Source organism: Sitodiplosis mosellana, unplaced genomic scaffold (genome assembly GCF_009176505.1).
Source record: "Sitodiplosis mosellana isolate CC-2019 unplaced genomic scaffold, AAFC_SMos_1.0 Smas_scaffold_2, whole genome shotgun sequence".
NCBI lineage: Eukaryota > Metazoa > Arthropoda > Insecta > Diptera > Cecidomyiidae > Sitodiplosis > Sitodiplosis mosellana.
Window position 1 is genome coordinate 8,425,620 of NW_022595245.1, and position 22,454 is coordinate 8,448,073.

General features: G+C 35.4%; 1 protein-coding gene across 1 annotated transcript; it reads right to left on the minus strand.

Annotated features, from left to right (window-relative positions):
* Nucleotides 1–69: 69 nt before the first annotated feature.
* Nucleotides 70–1,920, minus strand: LOC129565448 (uncharacterized). Its single transcript, XM_055440389.1, has 3 exons — nt 1,771–1,920; nt 1,484–1,708; nt 70–1,349 (listed from the first exon to the last, which is right to left on the minus strand). Exons 1-3 carry the CDS (start codon nt 1,829–1,831, stop codon nt 400–402), a joined length of 1,236 nt encoding a protein of 411 aa, XP_055296364.1. The 5' UTR covers nt 1,832–1,920; the 3' UTR covers nt 70–399.
* Nucleotides 1,921–22,454: the final 20,534 nt, after the last annotated feature.

Consider the following 22,454-nt stretch of genomic DNA (forward strand, 5'->3'; position numbering starts at 1 on the left):
AACTTTTATATCAATTTTGTTTTTAATTGCATCTGACCACTTTTTTGAAATAGAAAATAGAAGGCACAGTTTGAAGGAACAGTACTTATTTTTTTAATATTCTTTTATTTATTTTCCGATGACAAATTTTAATTATTATTTTGCTTTATTTTCAATTTTTTTTGTCCATCTTTGATTCGTTTTTTTTTATTTTACTGATTTGGGATAAATTCATCTATTATTATACTCGCAAAGTTTCAAATGATATCGTGTAAAAGATCCACTGTAAACGGATGCTTTTTCTATTCAAAATGTGTTTACGTCCAAAATTGTATGCTAAAATATTTCAGGGAATCTTGATTTCAGTTTGATTTCAGTTTGATTTTATCTAGTCAGCTCACCGGGGCTGGTGCACACTGTTTATATGTCGCCAAATTGTCGATGAGTGGTTCTTCCAGCTAACAAAGTGTACCTTCCTTCCAATGATGGCATTTCGGTAACAACTCTCATGAGTTTGTTAATTTCACAGCAATAGACATATCCATTTGTGGGGTTTTTGTATGCGTTTCCATTCAATAAATTCGACATCCATGTCATTTGAGCACATTTGCTCTCGCACGGTGCTGTAGCCGCTACATCATCTGGTTTTGCATCGATATTGTTCGAAATCAAGAAACCAGCACCTTTTCCAGATTCCGTAGTCACAACAATCCATAGGTACTTCGGTACTGGATACTTTTGTTCATTTGGTAGCACATAAATGTCCACAACATCTTCTTCTTTAGTTTTTAGCGATAGTTTTGAATGCGTTCCCATATACAAATCGAAATTTTTCAACTCACTGAAACCCATAATATCTTTCAGTATCAAGTCATAGTTCGCTAAATAGTCAAAACCATTTGAAATGGCATAGTTCCATCCCAATTTAAGCGTTGAATAAAGTTGCCCGTTTTGCCATATTGGTAAGTCGATGAAGTGACGTGGTGCAAGGAACGGAACTTTTTTAGTAGATAACTGCCTTTCAAGGCGTTCATTCAATGCATCCATACGAGATGCTACTAGAAAATTAATTTTGTACTGAGATTCAGGGTGTTTTTGTGCCAAATAATTAACATTTTCGGTGTCCAATTCAGCGTATTTTTCGTTGCCATTCTTGATAAATTTTGTGTGAACAAAAATAGTTCGACCCTCCTTCTCGGAGTAACATGCTTCGCCAATCAATTGGGTTTTGCTTTTGATTGGATTTTCATAGCCAAATTCGACGGATGTTGCCTCATCTGGACATCCAGGAATTGACTTGATAACCTCTTCAACTGGTCGCACTTCACAGCCCAAATCAAGGAGCCAATTTTTGTCGACACCATCCACTTCTGTTGGGAAAATTAAATTAAATTGTATTAGACTATTCTTCGTTAAAATTAAGTCTGACGAGATTGATAACACAGTGCAACATTATTTTAATCAAATTGATGTTTATAAGCACAAGTCAAAAGCTGGAACATACCAAAAATTTCACCACTTTTGCATGTTGCTGTCAAAGTTTTGGAATCATTCAAACTGGGCGTTTTAAAGTAATTTGGAGCACAAGACAAAGTCACTTCTTTGTTGACTGGAACGGTGATGCTCAAATCATGTTCATCAAAACTATCAGTTTTTAGAAGATTTCCTTCCGATGAAAATATCAATGGATTGAAAAAACGGAATCTTGGTAAGGGAAGAATGCAGTCAGCTGGAAAACAAAAGAAAGATTACCAAATTGTTTGCTTTTTTTTTGGAATATGAAAGAAATACCTTTTATAGAGCTAATTGCGAATCCCAAAAATATCCACGAAAAAAACATCTTTTCAAGCATAGAACACACTTTGAACTAAACGCAACTGATGCTAATTTGCATATTAAATACAATCGGCGAATGATTTGTTTATTTATACTCCGTTCAAGTGATAATGGCCAGTCAAAGGTCAAGCTGTAAAAAAATTGACGTCCGATTAATAAAACGGTGAACAAACAAAAAAATTCTTAGAATACTTTCGGCTGATTTACATTTATTTTCATTGCAAAGCAGTGGGTATGGTGATTATCGTACGATGTTTGGCATCCGACATGCTTCGAATGAGATTGAAATGAGAGAAAGTTGTCCAAGTTACGCGATACTAATATTATTCCTTGAACTCAACGGGAGAATTTTCGTCTCCTAAGTCAAGGTGAGAGATTACCAAAGCCAAGTCAAGGATCCATGTAGGATGTCGCACGTTGATTGGTGTCTACAATTAAAAGGAATTTTCAAAATTTCACCAAATCAATTGTTTACATTTTTTCGATGAAGGTTTGCCTTTTTAACCTATACAACACATCACGCAGCCTATCATTCACATAGAAGATCGTAAGATGTTCAAACACAAACATATTTTATTCACGATTAATCAATTTGTTGACTCAACATATTCCCTTTTGCAACCTGCTTGATCAATTTTCACCACATTATCTCACGCATGGGAATTCCGATTTTTTGCACTCATTCATAATCGCATTTATTATCATCGGCTGTGATCTTGTTGTACATTTGGAAAAAATAATAAAAACGTTAACATTATACTTACATTGTCATATCAAAGTATATTCGGATTGAAAGTTGCGACTCAAAGTCTGAATTATAGCCCATTCAAAACAGATGAAAACCTACTCTCGAGAAAAATAAGCCAACCTTCTCCATCGAGAACTGCTTTCGAGATATACTGCCTTCTTGAGAGTACACTTGCGTCTTACTTCATATCGATGTGAATGAAAACAGAGAGAGTATTCGAAGTTTGAAAATGCATAATGAAGGGAATAAAAAAACTTTGTTCGAAGAATTCAATATCCTTTTCCATGAATTTCTTTCTTTACATTGGATTTCCCCTTCCCATAGCGTTTATATTTTAAGAAATAAAGTTCTGTGTTTTGACCGCGATTTTATGGCTTCAAAGCAAACGACGTTCTTGACTTCGTTCATTCTCAAAGTGAATCTTTTTCATTGAATCAATTGCGCGCTATAGAAAATTTAAAGTGCGTTCTTATCAAGATTGTTGACCGCAGTGCGTATTTCAAAAACGCTTACAGAAACCTATGCTAGTTGTTCACGAGCTCCACAAAAATGTAAATAATTAAAAAAAAAGATGGTTCGAAAATTTTCCACAACATTGGATTGGTATTGAGGAATTCAATTTGGATGGGCGGCAATTAAAGCATTCAATCCACACCCAATATAAACGTTACACTTACACAGTTTACAAAATGCGCTTGAATTGATGACATAGGTGATATTTCGTATTTCGTATATATTCGTCTCTTATCGAAGACCCAATACAACCGTTTTAGTCGTCCGATAAGTGTGTTATTACCATCGTTCAAGGTATTTCGAACAAAAAATATACCAAATGTGTGGGATGATATAAAGTGGAGAACACGTCCAGTGGTAAATTGTGACCAAGTCTATAATTACAGGCTAGCCTCAGTTCCAATGAAAATCCTTTCGTTTATTAAATCCTTACTTGGAACATGACACGGAAAAAAATTGAACAATTTTATTTTCCTTGGATCAAAATGTCCAAAAATTCATGGGACATATCAATTATGAAGAGTGGCTTGGGAAAAATAGTGTAAGCACAAAGTGATTAGTCAATCAATAAATCTCTAATTAGCACGACAATGGAAACTTCGTGACAATTGTAGCGTCTTTGGCTGGCTGGTTGGTTGGTGCTGCTGCTTCCATTTCGAGTTACTTCGGCCGGTTATCAATAAATTTTATTTACATTTCATTGTATCGCGTGTGTTGAGCAACACAAAACTCGTGGCAGCTCTTTTTTTTCAAATGGAAAAATACAAAAAGAGAATATGATTTCGAAAAAAACTGCTTTCATCGCGAGATAATTAAAGAAAATAACTACTTGTATGTCACCCTTTTGTATTGCTCCATCAATTAAAATCAAGTAATTACGAGCGTATTTCGAAGTTTTCACTAGGTTCGATTTGATGATGAAAAGTGCTTGAAATAAAGCATTGATCACCCTCGACGCGTTTTTATCCCTCTCTATTTACTTTTTTTTCTATTTGGACATTTTAATCAAGCTTGTTGGTTTCAAAAAAGGAAACTTCATTAATAATACATTAAAAAGAATCCACAGCCACACAAGACATTCTTTTTTTTTTAAATAAAATCTTTTTCGATAAATTAAAAATGATTTTTTTGTCTCTCTCAAATTGGAATTTGTTGGATTGGTTTGTTAGAGCTTTGTATTGATTGATTCCAGAGTATAGTGATACTATAATAATACAGATTGATTTAACTGCATTTGAAATCAAAGAAGAAAAAAAAGAAATCGATTCAATCGAATGGTTTTGAAAAAAAAAATTGTTGTGACTCATTTACCCATTTCAAGCTATTAAAATTGTCGAATAATTATTTCTGAAACAAAAAGGAATCAAATTTTATGACAAACTGTAAAAGTAAATGAATATAAAAACTAGAAACGATAAAATATTTAGGAAAATTACTTTTTTGAATGTAGAAAATTATATAGTGCGCTTTTTTTCTACTCTTTTTTCGATGGATTTAATTGAATTTGATATTTTGTTTTTGCTCATGAAAGAAAAAGCAATTAATAAGACATCAGCAACTCGAACGATTGTTCGGTTGTTTCCTTCATTTTTTGGGGGGAAATCAAAGCGCCGATGGCTTACTTCGAAATAATTTCGAATGGTTAAAAAACAGTTATAAGTCTGTAAAAGACAGACTTATATCGAATATATGAACGACCGGAAAAAATGAAGATGTTCACTTCGTCATGGGAAACTGGGCGGAAATATGAAGGATTTCCGAAACATCTCCTTTAACTATTAAATAAATGGACAAACAAACGGTTGCACCAACCGGGTTGGTGTTGTGTCAATACATGTATAATCTTGGTTGGTATTGAATGAATGTCTGGAAGATATGATGCAGTGGATGCGCAATTGAAAAGGGTAGTTTTGTGTGATTTTAAAAGTTGAATAAAAAATGTTCTTATTCATTCTTGATGCATGTTCATTGTTCACTGAAATGTATTCTGTATATTATCACCAATCGAAATGTTGTGATGGGTGTCGTCGGCGGTTGTGTAAAAATCGCCGAAAATTTATGGTTATTGTTATTTTCACTCAATAAAAAAGTCGTTTCCATCAGAGAAAGACTAAAGAATTCGCAGAGTTTTGAAATGTATATCCAAAATGTTGGTATTTATTCACAAATTGCGGACCCTTTTTTCCATTGTATAAATTACTAATGCGAGAGGCACACGTGTTTGTTTGATTTCACACAAAAACGCAGTACAATGAATTGAGCGTTCTGAATCCATGCTACTGATTTAACGATTAATTCACACTTCAATGAATCGAGAATAAAAAAAACTCTACTGTGTTAGTCCAACCTAATCACCCTGACGAATCTAAGTGACCGCTTTTCAGCGCAGCATTTTTTTCCCGTTTTTTGTTCGTGAAGAAAGCAAGAAATGTCAATACACTATAATCAAAAAATTCCACCAAATTGAATATATGCAGCAGAAATGGAACAAAATTGAATATTGTTTCAATAAATGCTTGGCCATCATCAAAAGCTGTTAATAAATTAAATCGAAAGCGTTTTTAATCATTTTCGATGAAAAAGAAATTTCAATGAACCGAAATTGTAGTGCTATTTAGTTATTATGGTTGCCGTCATTTTCAGCTATTTTTGTAATCAAAGTTAATATGACACGCGCACTTCACAGATCTCTCCCGCTCTCTCGTTGTATTTTCCCTTCGCTCTTGCATCATGTTTTCACGTCATCAGCGTGAAAGAAATATATGAAAAAAAAAAAGAGTTAATCAAAGAGTTGCTCGTGCTTATAGAATAAGTAAATTGGTAATGAGCGATGATGAACAATAGCATAACACTCATAATTTTGGCTAAAGAAGTGTATACTTTTTGTGATGTGTATAAAGCTCACCCTCTCTCTCTCTCTCTCTCTCTCTCTCTCTCTCTCCTCCTCTATCGCTCGTTCTTTCGCAGCCAAACTCTGGATTGTTGAATGGTCATAACGGAGCTAAAATGATTCCAATTTGTGGCGCCGCTTCCATAGATATCAGTGTTGTTTTTTCTAAAGCCGTAAAGATCAAACAGATATGCGTTTGCTGACGTCATGTTAGCTAAACTCATTGAAAAACCAAAGAAATGAACGGAAAAAATATGCTCGGGTGAAAACTTGAAACGCTTTTCACTCCAGTTTTTTGGTGAATCATGAATTATAAGTGTATAAGCGACAAATAATTATAGCTTCGGTGTTGTTGAAATTACGCTAGACATTCCTTTGTGTTGGGCACACGGTTTGCCGAAATTTATTTAATGATTTTTAATTTTCGACATTTTTCCACCTCGAAGTTGAAAATTGTAACAAAACGAAATAAAAACGACATGTAGCAAGTCATTAGCCCGCAAGTGTAGAGCTGCGGTAATTGAAGCATAGAGAAAGGATATGATGAAGTAATGATTCACCGTTTGCTAGGATGTACGCTATTCCGTCGGTTAAGATGAAACACACACAATACACATTGGCCTTGTTACCAGATCAAATTATACGCACTTTCAATCAATTCTTTATTTAATCAAGTTAAATTGTTCAATGAATTTGCATATTATTTAAATTTTCAGAAATGGCAGAGCGTAAGCAGTACGAGTGTAGTTAGTTTCAGAAGACAATTCGCAGTCGCAGATCAATTTTACAAATTACATACTAATCCGTATGCTGATGAGGCAACAAAGGCTGGCCCAATGGAGTGCGCTAGGCTACTGTTACTGTGTGTAACACATTTCAAAAGATATATGTATATATAACAGCATCGTTATATTATGTGTGTGTGTGTGTTTGAATCGAATCCCATTGCTAAAGAGATCTCTTGCGTGCACAACTCAAATACTTCGGCACGAAGAGCGAGAGAGACTGAAATCTGAATACAATTTGAATTTTCCGCTTTTGAGTCTTGGGTTTTATTTGGAAAATAATTTTCATGTTTCGAATAAGCTGAATGGGAAATTTAGTTCAAACGAAAAATTTCGTATACAAAATGTGTCCATGCACGTGTCACCGCGCTGTGTTTATAGTGTGTGTGTGGTGTGTGCAAGTTCAAAGCGAAGCGGTCTCTTTATCATTACGTTTGTGTGTTTCAAATTTGAATCTAAAGTATACACCAAAATGTCAACTGCCGAATGTTAAAATCGTTTTTCATTGTCTGCCAGCCGCATCATCGTACATGCACCACCGCGGCTTCATACATAAATGTATATCTGTTTTCAATACATACAGCCTTGGAATATTGATTTGCGCCCTGAATTATTGCTTTGCCGACATTTATGTGCGCATTTATCTCAGCCGTACGTTGTTGTTTTTTTTCTTCTCAAAAATCCACCGAAAAAAATCATAAAATCATCAGCAAGGAAAATGCGTTTACAGTACTTTGAGCGGTTTTTCAGTCTTATTTTCGCGTTGAGATCTTCTCTCAGAGGGAGAGAGAGAGAGAGAGAGAGAGAGAGAGAGAGAGAGAGAGAGAGAGAGAGAGAAAATAGCGCGTTCACAAATTATGAAAAGGTTAGCGAGAGTTCAGTGAGTTACCCTATAAAAAGTGAACAAATTAAAATAAAATTAAATCATCATCAATCCTATGGCAATTATGTAACAATTTTCTTTCGTCTATGCTTTTCTTTTACTTCGTCTTTTGACGGCCAAAGAGCAGCACAATATTCGACAAAGATTTATGTACCCACATATAACTAATGAACTTTTCTTTTATCTCTTTGAACATGACCGAAAAAAGGCGCCAACCAATGCTCTGCACTGAGTCTCGCTCTTTTTGTTGCGGTGCGCAAGGCAATTTTCTTTTCTGGACCATGATTTCAGGAGCGAAAAAAACACACACACAACAACAATTGAGTAATTGATTGACAGTCGACTGAATGATGAATTCTTCTGCAATACAATTGCGGTTGAAGAGAGAAGGTCTTCTAAATAAAAGACACACACATACAGAATCCGACCATTATAATTATGAGGTTCTTGTAATAGAAACTCTTTTTACAGCACACCTTCCGATATTGCGCTATTGTAACCAATGATCCTAGCAATTGGCCAGGTTTGATTCTTCTAAAGTCGTTGCGTTGTATTGGACAGCAGAGAAAAAAAAATGTTTTCAATTTGGAGCAGAGAGAATAATGATAATTTCATATTTTTTCAACGTAATTTCTTGTGAAGTTCAAGTGTAAAATCAATGTTAATTCATGGGCAATTCATCATACCAGCCTACATCAATTCTTATTGTTGCACTTGCTGCCGAGATTGATGTCAAATTCAATTAAATTTCATACTCGTGTTATGTGTTATATGATTATAAATCGAATGATGGTGATTGAAGCTGTCAATACTATCGTGTAACGCAAAATTTCTTCTCTCTCTCTCTCGATTTAACGACCGAAAAAAAAAAGATTCGCACCTGATCCGACTGAGTGTTGAAAAGATTATCAGCGCAGCTACAGATATATCGTCCATTGAATGTGGCTTCTCTGTGCCGTGCATAATTATTATCATTATGTATACTATTTCAATTAGTGAATTGACTTCAGTTGGACAGGCGAAACTTTAAGAGTTGCCTAATATATGCGTTAATCAATATTATTAACAACAAAAACAACAACGAAACGAACGAGAGAGAGAGAGAGAGAGAGAGAGAGAGAGAGAGAGAGAGAGAGAAAGATTAAGTTTTAGCTTTTTCTCTGCGTTTTAATTTATTGGGGTTTTTTTTTAAGTGAGTGAATGAGTGTCAGGCGATCGGTTTTGTCTTCCTGCACGTATCTCTCACTTTCGCTCGCTCGCTTCGCTTAGCCTCGTTACTGATTTAACCCGTACAACTCGTGCGGTGAGTGAATGAGTGTGTCTATAGATTTTTTGAAATGTGTCCGCATAAACTTAATGACAATGTACGTCAATTTAATAAAATAAAATATAATAATTATTTTTGCTCATAATATAGTATTTTACTGTTACACGCTTTTCACCCAATAACAAAAATAACAATATTTTTCATCATTCTTAAGCATAGAGTTGTTGTGCGCACACAGAATAGTGTGAATAAATGTCGGTATTTCATGCGAAGGCTGAAGAGCAGCTAAACGTGCATGCACTTAACAGCCGCACAGACAACACACAAACACACACAGAACTGAAGAAGATCGATGAAAAAGAAGAAGGAGTATTGCATGCCATCGGCAGATCCAGTGATAGGGCATCAATTGCTTTGTTTTCTTTTTTTTGCTTTAAATTCTGTTCATGTCTCAACTTCTTTGTGATGTGCGGTCAATCATCGTGCTTTGTGTGCATCTCATTCTTGTCTTCACTTCTCTTGGTCTGCCATTTCACCGGTTGCGGCTCAGAACATGTTTTCAGTATAGTCATTTTGATGATCCTGATTTTCATATATTGAATCACACACAAACGAACCAAAACAAGTGCACGGAAATTCATACATCGCATGAGGTTTGCCAAGATATGCGTTCATGCAACACGGAACGAGACGTCGAATAACGACGATGTCGGCATTTGCTCATTTGCCAGTTGAAAAATTGTTATCGTTGCTGTTGCTGTGGCTGTTGTTGTTGTTGCTGGCAAAATTGTGAGAATTAAGAATCTGGTGGTGGTAGAGAGATGCTATTTGAGTAGTTTTTTGACATTATTTCCATTATTTCCAAGGCCGTGCCTAATGTTCCTTTGAAAGCCCAAAAAAAACAACAACAACAACGAACACAACACCTCCCGAGGTACAAAAGATACTTTGCTCGTATTCAGACAACGTCGTCGTCGTCGTCGTCGTCGATCATTCTTGTAGTCAACACAAATCCGCATGTTGTGCGTGCTTTAATGTTTTGGAATTATGTGTTTTTTCCCATTTGATTTTCGTTGCAATCCTTCTTTTATCCCTTTCGCTTTCTATTTCATTTCATTCGCATCAAACTATGGTTTGCCATGTAAAAACCAAATCCAGTTCCATCTCCAAACGTTTCCGACCGTCGTCGTCGCCGCCACAGCACAAGAAAGACACACGAAAGAAAGAATCGTGGAAAAAATATTTGACGTGAAAATTGAACAATAATTGATGTAAACATCAATCTTTATTGTATTTATACCTCCAAATCCTGGTGTGAACAACAATATTCTTGCATTTCATTCGCGTTTGCATTTCTATGAACATTCAACCAATTTCATCGAAATCCAACCATGATTTTAGAGAATGTTTGATTGTGTGCTCACCACCATCGCCATCACTTTCTATTGCTTCGCGCCTCCATTTTGGTTCGAACAAATTTATTTATTGAATCCGCCAAATATGATTTGTGTTCCACATGCTCTCTATCGTTCTGGTTTCGATTAAAAAAAAAGAAGAACGCAGCCGCAGCAAAACTTGGGCCAGAAACTTGAGACAAAAGAAAAACAATCGTAAGCATTTTGATTCGATTTTAATTATAACCTCTCGGCACATGAAATGTCTGGAGAGCGCTTGCAAATGGTTGATTTATTAGATTGAAAATGTGAACAGCACTTGTTTTGTTGGTTCCATGAACTTTTTCGTTTGTATTTATGCTGAAAGCGCGTAGCGCATTTTCAACCCAACAACTTTTAATTATTGACATTCATTTTTCAAAATGTTGCGCCTTCGCGACGCGCTTTTCTTTCAATCACCGCTTTTGGAGGAAGAAGTGTGGAGCTCTGGATTCGAGTCGATTAAAAGCAATTTAGATCAAGGTGCTGGAGAATCACATCCAATGATACGGTCACCCAGATCAATTTTCCACTCCATACCACAATTTAATACAGAATATTTAGCAAATTATTCCAGTGGTTCGTGTTTTTTATTTCTATAAAATGGACAAAGCCGTCAACGTTTTTTTTTCTTCTGCCATTTGCAGAAAACAGAACTCTTTAATGTGACCACGTCACGGTGAATCACGGATGACTTTAACTTAAGATGCAGTTTGACTTATGAAGACGATCCATTGCATTGAAAGCGAATAGCGCCGGTGTTGGAGCTCGGTATGTACTGTGTGTTGTATTTTTCTTCGCTCTTTTTTCTCGGTCTAAATGTATTAACGTCCTACGGCGCTTTTCCACGGTATGCATTGCCTTGTATTGCATTGATATACTTCTGAACAAGACAAACGGTTCGGTCAGAGAGCGATCGTTTTATTCCTTTGAGCATTTTTCATTGCGTTGATGCGCATTTAGTATCAATTGAGTGACTCTTCGGTTTTATACGGCTGCGTCGTTGTTGTTTTTTTTCTTTCGAGGAGCAGAAACTATGGCCACTTGTGATGGCGATATACTTGTGTTTGGGTTCCTCAAAGTAATTATGTAATTGTTAAAATTGCTCTTGACTTTCTCTGAATTTTTCAACTGTGATAAATGCAAAATGATTAATGATAATTGAATCGCTGCAGTCATCTTTTTTTCTTCGTTTCGTTCATGTTTTTTTTTCAGCGTCATTTTCCAATGGAGCTTCTCTAATTGGAGCTACAGCTTCTTGCCCAGGGATTTATAATTGAATGCCGTCTATAGAAACACACGATGCAACACATTTCGTAGGGTTTTTAAGCGTCGAATCAATCAGGAGCCTCGAAATAAATCTAAATCGGATCGATGATTCGCTGAGGCTAATGAAAACACAAGAAATCTAATTTCAAACCGACGGCATCACATAAAGACGCGCTAGAATTGATTTATAAACTTTAACTTGATAAAAAAAAACCTCGACCGTATGAGCAGACAATAGATCTTTTGAGTTTGATTAACAACATATTGTATCTCTTTAGTTATGTTCAATCCTTTGATGTTTGAGATCAAATTTTTCACAATAAAATGAGGAGCGAACAAACAGTGGAAAATTAAAAACGTTATTACCCTTTATGACGACACTATTTAAGTAAATGCGAATGAAATTGATAATCATGAATTCAAATTGAGCACGCGTTCGAGAAGAAATCACTCTTCCGCTTTATTTTCTAAACAAAATAGTAAACACGCGTCGCATCCCTCTTTTGTGAAATCAAAAGTAATCGATTGCCCACACTTGGCCTATTCACACACATACACTCGTACTCATTGTCGTGCTATTAATGGTTCACTTTTCCCAACTCTCGACTTTATTATTACCGGGCATCGTATGCATGTGTCCACTGGAACATCCATTCCATCTACAGAAAATCGGTTCAAATTGAAGATAATGCTAAAATAAAGAAGACGCAAAATTTGTACCGGGTGCTGGCGCTCGAGTACAGCTCAGCATTTTCTGCCAAGTCATAAAGTCAAAATACCAATAACGTTTCGCTTCGACACCAAAAACAACTACAACTCCATGTATATAAAATGTATCACAGTGCCATGGATATTGGATATGCAACTCAATCTGTATTTATAAATCGCCGGTTGACGGTTGAAAACCGAGTATGTATCTGTATAGCACGGTATTTTGCTCAATCTGACGAAAGCAAACATTTTCGAAGACATTTATTTTAATCGGGAATGGGATGATTTTGATTTGAGCGCTCACATCCAGTAAGTGAGAGACAGAGAGTGCTTAATCCATTGGGAAACATACATAAAAATCAAAACAAAACGCCTTTGAAGTGGATTTATTTTTATTACTCAATGGTTTTTTTCCCTTCCTGCTGTTCAAACAAACTTTCTTGGATGCTGTTGCTGCTGCTGTGGCTGCGGTGGACTCGCATTGTGTGTGTGCAATTTATATCACCCCAAGTTTTTTTCTCCGCTCGCTCGTTCGTTGTTCTGGCATCAAATCGCCGTATGAATTTCGATGCGTACGACTTGGAATATATATCGAATTGATGACGAAGCTGAGGGTGTTGAACATGGTTTGATATGGTTTCACTGGGTTATAAATTCCAAGTGAATGTGGCAATGGTTAAATGAATACTACCGAGAGAGAGAGAGAGAGAGAGAGAGAGCGAAAAACAACAACAGTAAGCGGGCCACTCGACAATAATACCGAATGAATTCTGATCAGATCTGTGTGTTTTGGTGTTTGCAGTTTGGTTCAATGGTTGAGATGGATTCACACAGAGTGTCATTAGAACGTTTTATTTATTGTTGTGAAGCCAAACAATGAAATAGCTTTTGATGCATCTTGATATGGCAATCAAACGCAAATGACTTGTACTTATGAATAGGGAGAGGCCCAAAAAATAAGACGTCACACATCATGAATACATTTCTTTCTCTTTTTTTTTGGTTCGATCACAAACATTGAATCAGGTATCACTTGTGCGACCATTTCCAATAAAATGCTCCGTTTTCTCTCTCTCTCTCTCCCTCGCTTCGGCTGACTGTTGAAATGAAATTATGTTTCACAAGCAGCCGAAACATATTTTGGGCGAAAAACTAATTCATCCAGACATAAAAATGGTTCTCAGCGTTCTATCAATTTCGTTAACCCGTTAAAACAAGAGAATAAAAAAGAAACGATGATCATTTCATTCTGCTTGATGTTTTTTTTTCGGTGAAAAAAAGAAGAACCCAGCACATGAGCAATTGTCTGCCGAAAATGTTGAATTTATGATATATAATTGCAGGTTAGCAATTTTAGTCGGCTCATTTTTATCTCTTTGCCATATTAGTTAAGATCGTGATTCACAGGAAAAGATCCAATTTCATAAAAGAAGCTTTTTCTCTCGCGCTCGCTCGCGCGCAACGCAAAGCAGAGCAGTGCGCGCGCGCAACAAACTCCAGAAAATCCACGATTCAACAACGATTCAAAATTTAAGAAGAATATAAGCAAGCGACCGACCGAACGGCATAATAAAAATTGGCAACAAACGAAGTTCATAATAAAAAATGAACCGAACGACCGAGAAAAAAAAACACATCAAGAAAAGAAGGAAATTTTTTGACTGTAATATCGCTAGCTTATCTCTTGGAATTAATCAAAATGTTGGAATAAATTTTGTTCTGGCTATGCGTAAACTTTATAAAATGGTGCTTTTGCTGGTTGTTCACACAAAATCAGCCAAGAGAGAGAAAAAAAAATAATATCAAGAATTCTGAAGATTACGTTTTTATTTAGAAAAAAGTTTGTGTAGTTTTTTTTCTCTCATTCGACTGCAGTTATTGTTGTTTTCATTTCGATATGTGTATGCGTGGATTTTTTTTTCGTCTTGTGTATGTTTGTTGCTCTCTATAATTATCGGTCATTTCAATTTCCAATATGTAGTCGAAATATGCATGCCATACATATATACACACGCTGCATAATGAAATTATAATGTGATATTTTATTTTGAATCGAATCCAGTTGCTTTGTGAAGTGTGCTGAGTGACGATTTATTGTGGAATAACATAAATATTTGATGAAAATGAAAGGGAACAAGAGCGAGAGAGAAGGAGCGAGCGCAAAAGGAAAAATTGTTATAAAAAATGAAGAAAAATTTATTCGAATAAATTAAATCGGCGGACGAACGAGAGAGAGAGAGAGAGAGAGAGTGAATTGTGAGTGAGAAGTGCTATTTGTAAATTATCTTAATTGTGTATTCGGGTAAAGACCTCCTGTTTTGCCTTCTTTTTTTTACCATTTATACTATTCAATACGCTGACGTCTCTGAAATCATTATTACGTATGCAAATTCGGCACATTTTATTTATTTTTATTATGATTTTTCGTCATTCTTTTGGTCGTTGAGGAAAAACTAAATTATAGGCTTCCAGTAGCAATGCGTTTGATTAATAATGAAAGAAAAAACAACAAGAACAACAACACAGAAATACGCCGCGGCTAACTGTTGCCGCACATGCACACCTTCTTTGTGCCATTCGGACAGGAACCGAGCGGTGAAGAAAAAAATCAAATCTGATCGTTAAAATTGAGAAATTTTGTCTTAAGCAGCCGAACGAATGGAAAACTTTTTTTTTTGTTCTCTTGCTGAAAACTTGACGACATTCACTATTAAAAATTCGCTTGATGAAACAACAACACGCTAAGAATTATGTTTTTTTTCCTTTGCTTTATTTGCACATACTTTTGTCGTTCAACACCTTTCAAACTGAGGTTTCAAGCCAAGTCGTTAAAGCGAGTTTTTTTCGCATGCTTTCTTTGCTGCTTTGCTTTTTTAAACTTCAAAACTTTATTAAATTACAGTTCAACGAACAATAGAATTGTTCTGATTTTGAATTGAAACTGACAACCGCTCGTTTGAATATATCATATGCTTGAACTTGATTTTGTTGGCATTTTTTTCTGAGAATTTTTTTTCTGAGAAAAGTGTTCACTGAACACCGCTCTACTTGTCATGAACATACATTTCATTCGTGTGTGTGTCAATATTGATTTCACCAATCGTTCAAGTTCTAATTAGACACCCGCTATACCCTGGCAACAATACAAAGCCTAAATGTGAATTTGAAGAAACAAAAAACAAAGGACAATCATACTCATCAATGGCATGCTTCACAATCAAATCTAATGCGAGCACATTGCTACAACGACATGTATACATTTTGGGTGGTAAATGCCGATTAAGTCATCGTCATCATATTAAAAAGGGACAACAAATAATCATTAGTTCAAAATAATTTGATAACTACAACGATGGTGTCATTCGAATACCGGCCGCAGCTTGAACTTGAATTATAACGTAAAAATGTCATTGATTCGAATGATGTGTTTTTTGGTAGCAATTTTTTTCTGTTTTATTTCAGAACATTCTCATTAGGAAAGTGGTTTTGTGTAATTTTCGATGTTTTTTTTTCCTCGCTTCTGTTTCTGCACTTAGTACCAAACGAATGGTGAGCCGAACGATTTTTCCAAAAACGTGTCGCTGGTGGTAATGAAGCAGTCATTATTTTTGAATTAACAAGGTGTGGAGAAAATTACTCAAGATTGCTCTTTAACATACAAATATGTACAACACCTTGTTTACCGTCCACTAATCATAGGAAACTATTGTTGTGTGTGTGTTTCTTTATACCATTTTCGTTAGGCGTCAAACATTTTTGTCACATATGCCAACAGCAGCACACGAAATAAATTAATAAATATATATTCAACTGCGGACCAAAAAATGTGATTTGTTTTGATGTGAGAGCGTCTATCATTTACAACTTTGAAAATGACCGGGCTGCCAATGAATCCAATTGTTTTCTGCGCGACGGCTGCACAACCATTGATGGACACATTAAATACCATCCACTTGCGGTTTGTAACAATTCCATTGAACACCATTTGTATTTCCAAATTAATGTCATTAGACATTAAGGATTTTGTAAATAGAAAGCAACTACTTTCTCTAGGAATTAGAGTCGTTGCATTTTTCGTTTTTTTTCCACCTTTGTTGGGATGTTTATTTAGATTGAATATTTGGTTAGGAAAAAGTGAAAAACGATCACACGAATCGCCTTCTGTCGATAAGTTAACCATAACCAATTAGTCTAATGGAGTGTCATTAAATTGATCGACTTGATTAAGCGAAGCTGGGACAACTTGATCAAGCAATGAAGCAGCGAAAAAAGAATAATTAAAAATAAAACAAAAACATAGACAAAAACAAAAAAATGAATAAGAAATTGATCATCAAAAAATAGGAGACAAATTCATAGACTTAGAGTTTCTGACATAGGAAAATCAAAGGCAGAAGTTATGCCGCATAACAAATATCAATTCAAGCTTCTCGAAGACTATACATAAGTTAAAGTCTATAACGTAGAATGTCAATTCATTGATAAATACTTTCAACTTTGAGTCCTCTCATCAGTTTCCAGGTGATTCTTTCAATAATATGAATTCAAACTGGCATTTTAATGTTCAATCATTGTTTTATTTTTACTAAAATGACGTCAATCTATTTGTACATCACATATCAAAATAATATTACTGTACACTTACTGAAAGTAATAACCGTACAACGGCTGTTATTTATTATTCAAAGTAGCTCTTGGTTTGACCAAAGTAGCTCTTGGTCTAGCTACGCCAGTCCGGCACAAGCATGTTTCCTTAGGCAATGAAATTATAAGTTTCGTCTGAAGTAAATAGTGCATTGCGGCAAAAGTGAGTACAATGTTTTTCGTTCTGTCATTGTTTTGGTTGTCATTCTCTGGCCGTGCTGTGTCCCTTTTATGATTTGTTTTGCATCCGGAAATATGAAAATTTTCTTTGCAAATAAATTCAATTGATATTTCTGTGCGTTTGTATTTATTGACAGGTAATTGATTGATTAATACCTACAACTTCCTCGTTGCATTGTGCATTTATTTATTCATGCATTTGCATGGACAGGCACCCATTGACACAGCACAATTTTGAGCGCACATGAGCGCAATGTCGATATATATCAAAACTGTCAATGTGTACAAACAAAGTAAAGTAGCACTTGCCAGAAACCATTCAAATCAAACGGAATTTATTATTCGACAATTTTCTTGTTTTTGTGTCGATTAGCTTCGACTTATCGTTTCGTTTGTCCTTTCATCTGGTTATATCGATACTAATTACATTTGGCCGGCCATTTCGACTGATTGTTTCATTGATTGGATTTCTTGAACGTTTTGAATAATAGAATTTCTTAAACCAATTTTCAATAACTAAATTTAGATCAACATTATTTTTGCCGTTCAATTTCGTGGAAATTAAATGTAAATGGATTCAATTAGTTTTCAATCACTTAACCTTTTGCATGCAGGAAATTGGTGTACGCGGCGGTACACGCTGAAATCGAACCCAAAGTGATTTTAAAATTATGTTTCGTTTGTTTCTTTAATGAATCCGGATAATTTATCTAATTGAGTAATTGGTTGCCGGTTGCCATATTTTGCCCAGAACACACTCATACACATACACAAAGAAACAATCTCACGATTGATAATAAGGTCCCATTTAACATTCAATATAGTCGATGATTATTATGAAGCGTCGAACATAACATAGAACGTGCTGAAGTATGTCATTACTTCTCACATTATTAAATTTGATAATCCATTATGTACAGTAAACTTATTACGAAGGACTTTTTAATATTTACACACATAAACAGTGATCATTTTATTTATCTACATCAATCAGCGCTTAGCGAATGCGCGAGCGCGGAAAAAGAACACACACACACAGTATTAAATATAATCATTTCGATGCGCGCACGAGAGAGAGATTGATGTTAGTTTTATAAGATATATATAAAATTGAGCTGTGAATTGGTTGTTGACAAGAGGAGTGCACATAAATTATATTGAATTTTATTGTGTGCAACTTAATACAATATAATATTCTAATTTAGTTTACATGAAATTATGAATATAAGGTATTCACGTAAGTGAATGACGGTGAAAAATGAAGAAAAATATCGAAAAAAAAGACACAGCATAAAATTATTTTGGTTAAATGCGCTGACAAAGGAACAAGGAAAAATCAATGTGAGTGTTTATATATATATATATTAGGACAAATTGATTTTGCTTAACCGATGCTCCCCAGTCGGTTAATAATAATGTTAGAGACGTTGTAATTACACACGAACTGTTCGAAAAAGGCGGTGAAAAGAGGAAGAAAGCTGAGTAAAAATCAAAAATGGAATTGATGAAGACAAGCAAAACTGCCGAACAACACAAACGACGAGTCGGGACGGGACATTGAGAGAGAGTGAGAGCAAAAGAGAGTGTTTATTATAAAACGGCCGAGCATGCAATCAGCGTGGACGTAAAGACAGAGACGAGATCATTCCAACTGGCGATGAGGGTAACACGAGAAGAGAACAAGGTGATAAAACATATTTAAGACGGACTTTCTCTCTCTCGCTCTATCTATGTATGAATATTTGCCTTGCAGCACTTATTACTGATCGATTGACTGACAATTTTGACATGAACATGTGTTAAATATTTTACGCTAATTATTATTATTAAATTTATCACAAAAGGGTTGAGATTTGCATATTTTTTTTCTTCTTCACTTTGTTTTTGCTTTGATGTGTGCAAGCGTGCGTCCATATCAATAAGACAACAATGAAAAGCCGGCATAATACTGAAATTTTGCAACAGTGGCGGCGCATCGACAGCTAAGCAAGCAGAACCGATGAAATTGTTTTCATAATTAAAAAAAAAAAACAACAAAAAAACGCATTTTAATTACAAACCAAACACTTTTTCATCAGCCGTGTTGCAAACGGTAATAATAAATCCTGGGGTAATAAAATAAACCAACTACAAAATAAGGAGCATGAAATAATACGGTCATTAATTTTCAGCGCTAATTTGCGGTTCAACTTGATACCTGATGGATGAAAGGCGGCGTTACAAGTTAATTTTCACTCCACATATTTTACACATTTTTTTCTCTCACTTTATTTAATTTTTTGTTTGTTTGATTTATATGTATTAACTCATCACTGAATCTATTTCGATGAGGTTCATAGATTCGTGTTCCGATGAATTGCTCTATTGAACATCGAGATTAGTCGTGCATTGTTGCAACTTTGTTTTACTTTTTATTTGCACGTGTTTTTCTTTTTAAACCCCGCATTTAGTTAACTACACGAAGAATTCTTGGTTACAGTTCCAGCAAGTTCGATACATCGTAAGTTTTGGTTACAATTCAGTGAATTCACACTGTTTGCAAAGAAAAAAGACGTCAAAGTCAATGCATTTGAACTTATCGACGGTTTCAACATTTAATTAAATCATACAAAAAATATTCACATTTGTTCAAAATAATGGAAAAATACGTCATGCATTCGAGAAGCAGAGAAATTGGATGAGGGAGCGCCACAAACAACAAACATTCAATAAATTCCAACTTCTTTGATTTATACTGCAAGCATTTACTTCTTCGGTTTTCGGTGTAGCCCATTTAAGTCGGTTTGATTTTCTGGTCTTGATTTCCGTCTAAAATCGATTACTTGACATTTCAATCGCGCAGATGTGTGACATTTTCATCTGTGCCACTTCTTTGCACACAGAATGAATGCCCCACCGAAGCGAAAGAGAGAGGGAGAGAGAGCAAAGTTCATTCGTTCGCTTACAGAAAACATAAATTTTCTGCGTCATTTATAACGCATCGAAAACTCAAGCCACATTTACTACTTTCGTCCGGTATTTTACGAACCAAGAGTCTTGAGCTGAGGCTCTTGCTTCAAGACAATTCTCAAGCTGAAGTCAATGCAAATGACTACTCTAATATATTGAGTGGAACCATTATTATGTCCAAATTATTTTTGGTTTCGAATCAAGTTATTTCACCATTTTTATATCGTCTCGTCGCAAAGTTATGAATAAATCAGCCGAAAATCAATCGATTTTAGCAAGTTTTTTTCCTCTTCCATTCATTATTATCATCATAATGCCGAAGTCAATAACCGCGCATGAATAGAGAAAAAAGGAAACTTTAACTTCGTCGAAAAAAGCAGGAGATTGCCAAAAAGTTGGTATGATTATGATGACTGGCTATGATTTGAATTCATTAATTTCTATATAAGGATGAACGTGGAAAAAATTGATGCGATGGAACGCTAGTAAAACGTTTGGAATTTGGCTTAATAACGCTCTGAATCGCTTTGAATGAATTTAGAGGAAAAAAATATAATATAAAACGTCAGCAGAGCTATAATCATAACTGTCGTTTAAGCAAAGCAAAAAAAAGACTTCTTATTGAAAGCACTATTAAGCATATCCAACACAATTTTCCAAAGTTCTTTCTTCTCCAATGAAGACAGTGGAAAAAAAACCGCCTGTAATTATTTAATGGATGAACTGTTTTTTTTTTCGTTTCTAAATTCACATTCCACACATCGTCATTTCGTTGTTGTTGTTGTTGTCGTAAACAAGGTGAAGGTGGTTTTTGTAACCAATTCCGAAAAGGGCATTCTCAAAACAGAAGACCGAAGCAAAAATATAAAAAAAACACCAACGTATGTAATTTTAGACGAAATTAAATTGTAGAGTGTTTGCATATTAGTGAGGCACATTTGTGTTGGGTAGAAGAAGGAATTTTTTTTTCCTATGAACCAATTTACCGAATGACTTTCGTTCTGCAATGATAATAGCCTTGAAGATGCATTTTTTTCACATTTTTCTGTAATGGCCCCATAATCATCTGGCAAAATAGCAACAACAACGTCGATGACGACGACGAATAAAAAAAATCACCAAACGTAATTGGAAAATTGACCATTTTATACATTCCGCGCATGGTTTTCTTTTCGTAAATCTAATATTTTTTCTAATTCTCTTGGCTTGGGTCAGGTTTTTTGGTTTCACCGCTTCAAAAGCTGAAATCCGAAATGAGGCATGTGAAAACGGTAATCTTTTTTTTTTGCAAACAAATGATTAAAAGACAGCGCTTGTATCGATTAATTCAAGAAAATGTGTGGCCTTAGTCATAACGATGAAAATTTGTGGCTATATGTGTACATGTATTCTTTAAGCCTATCTTAAACCTTCTTTTCGCGTTTTTTGCAATGAAAGAAAGAAAAATGTGCACCGTGGCTCTGACGATCCCATAGTTCAATTAATTTCCCGACAAGAGAAACAAAATAGGATATTAATTAACATTGCATAAATCTGAAACAATCTGAACATTCAAGAGTTTAATTTTACTGGCAAAATGTTATTAAAAGATGTGTACAGCAAATAAAATGCTAAATAAACGTACAATTTAAACGAACGAAACGAATAAAAAAAAGCAAGAAACAGTATTGCAAAAATACACGCTTATCGCCTTGGCGACGAATTTCGGATCCGACGATACAGAGTCCATGATAAAAAAGAGAAAAAAAAGCTTCATAAGATAGCGATGTGCGTTTTGGCTGCTGCTGCTGCTGCTGCTGCTGCTGCTGTTGTTGTTGCTCCATGTGTACGGTGGAGTAATGCCCATTTTCGAAAGGCAATGATAAAGACACGTTGCCTTTCGCTTTGCAATACGAAACATGTAGCATTAAATTATCATTTCCTTTATACGAGCGCCGCAAGTAAGAAAAACTCACAGCAGAAGCAGCAGCAGCAGCAGTAACCAAAAAGCAGAGAGTGTGTATGGCTGTTTGCATAGAGCAGCTAGCTAGCTATATTGTTTTCCTCCACATGAAGTGTGTGTGATGTACGCTCGTGTACCCGTGTACGTTCGTTCATTACACAAAGCAGAGAGAGAGAACGGAGCAGAGCAGAGCAGAGCGCGCCGAGCACACATCAGACAGCAAAAAACAAACTAGTGATTGGTTCAATTCAAATGGGCGTTCCCCCATACAAATTCGTTTTGTATACGTTTTGTATGCGCGCTTGTGTATGTAGATCTCAGTTTGAATGAATTAAACACAACTGGGCGTTACTTTACGGCTGTTATCGAAAGCAAACATCAGACGAATCGCAAGAACAAACGAAAACAGAATAATAAAATAGGAC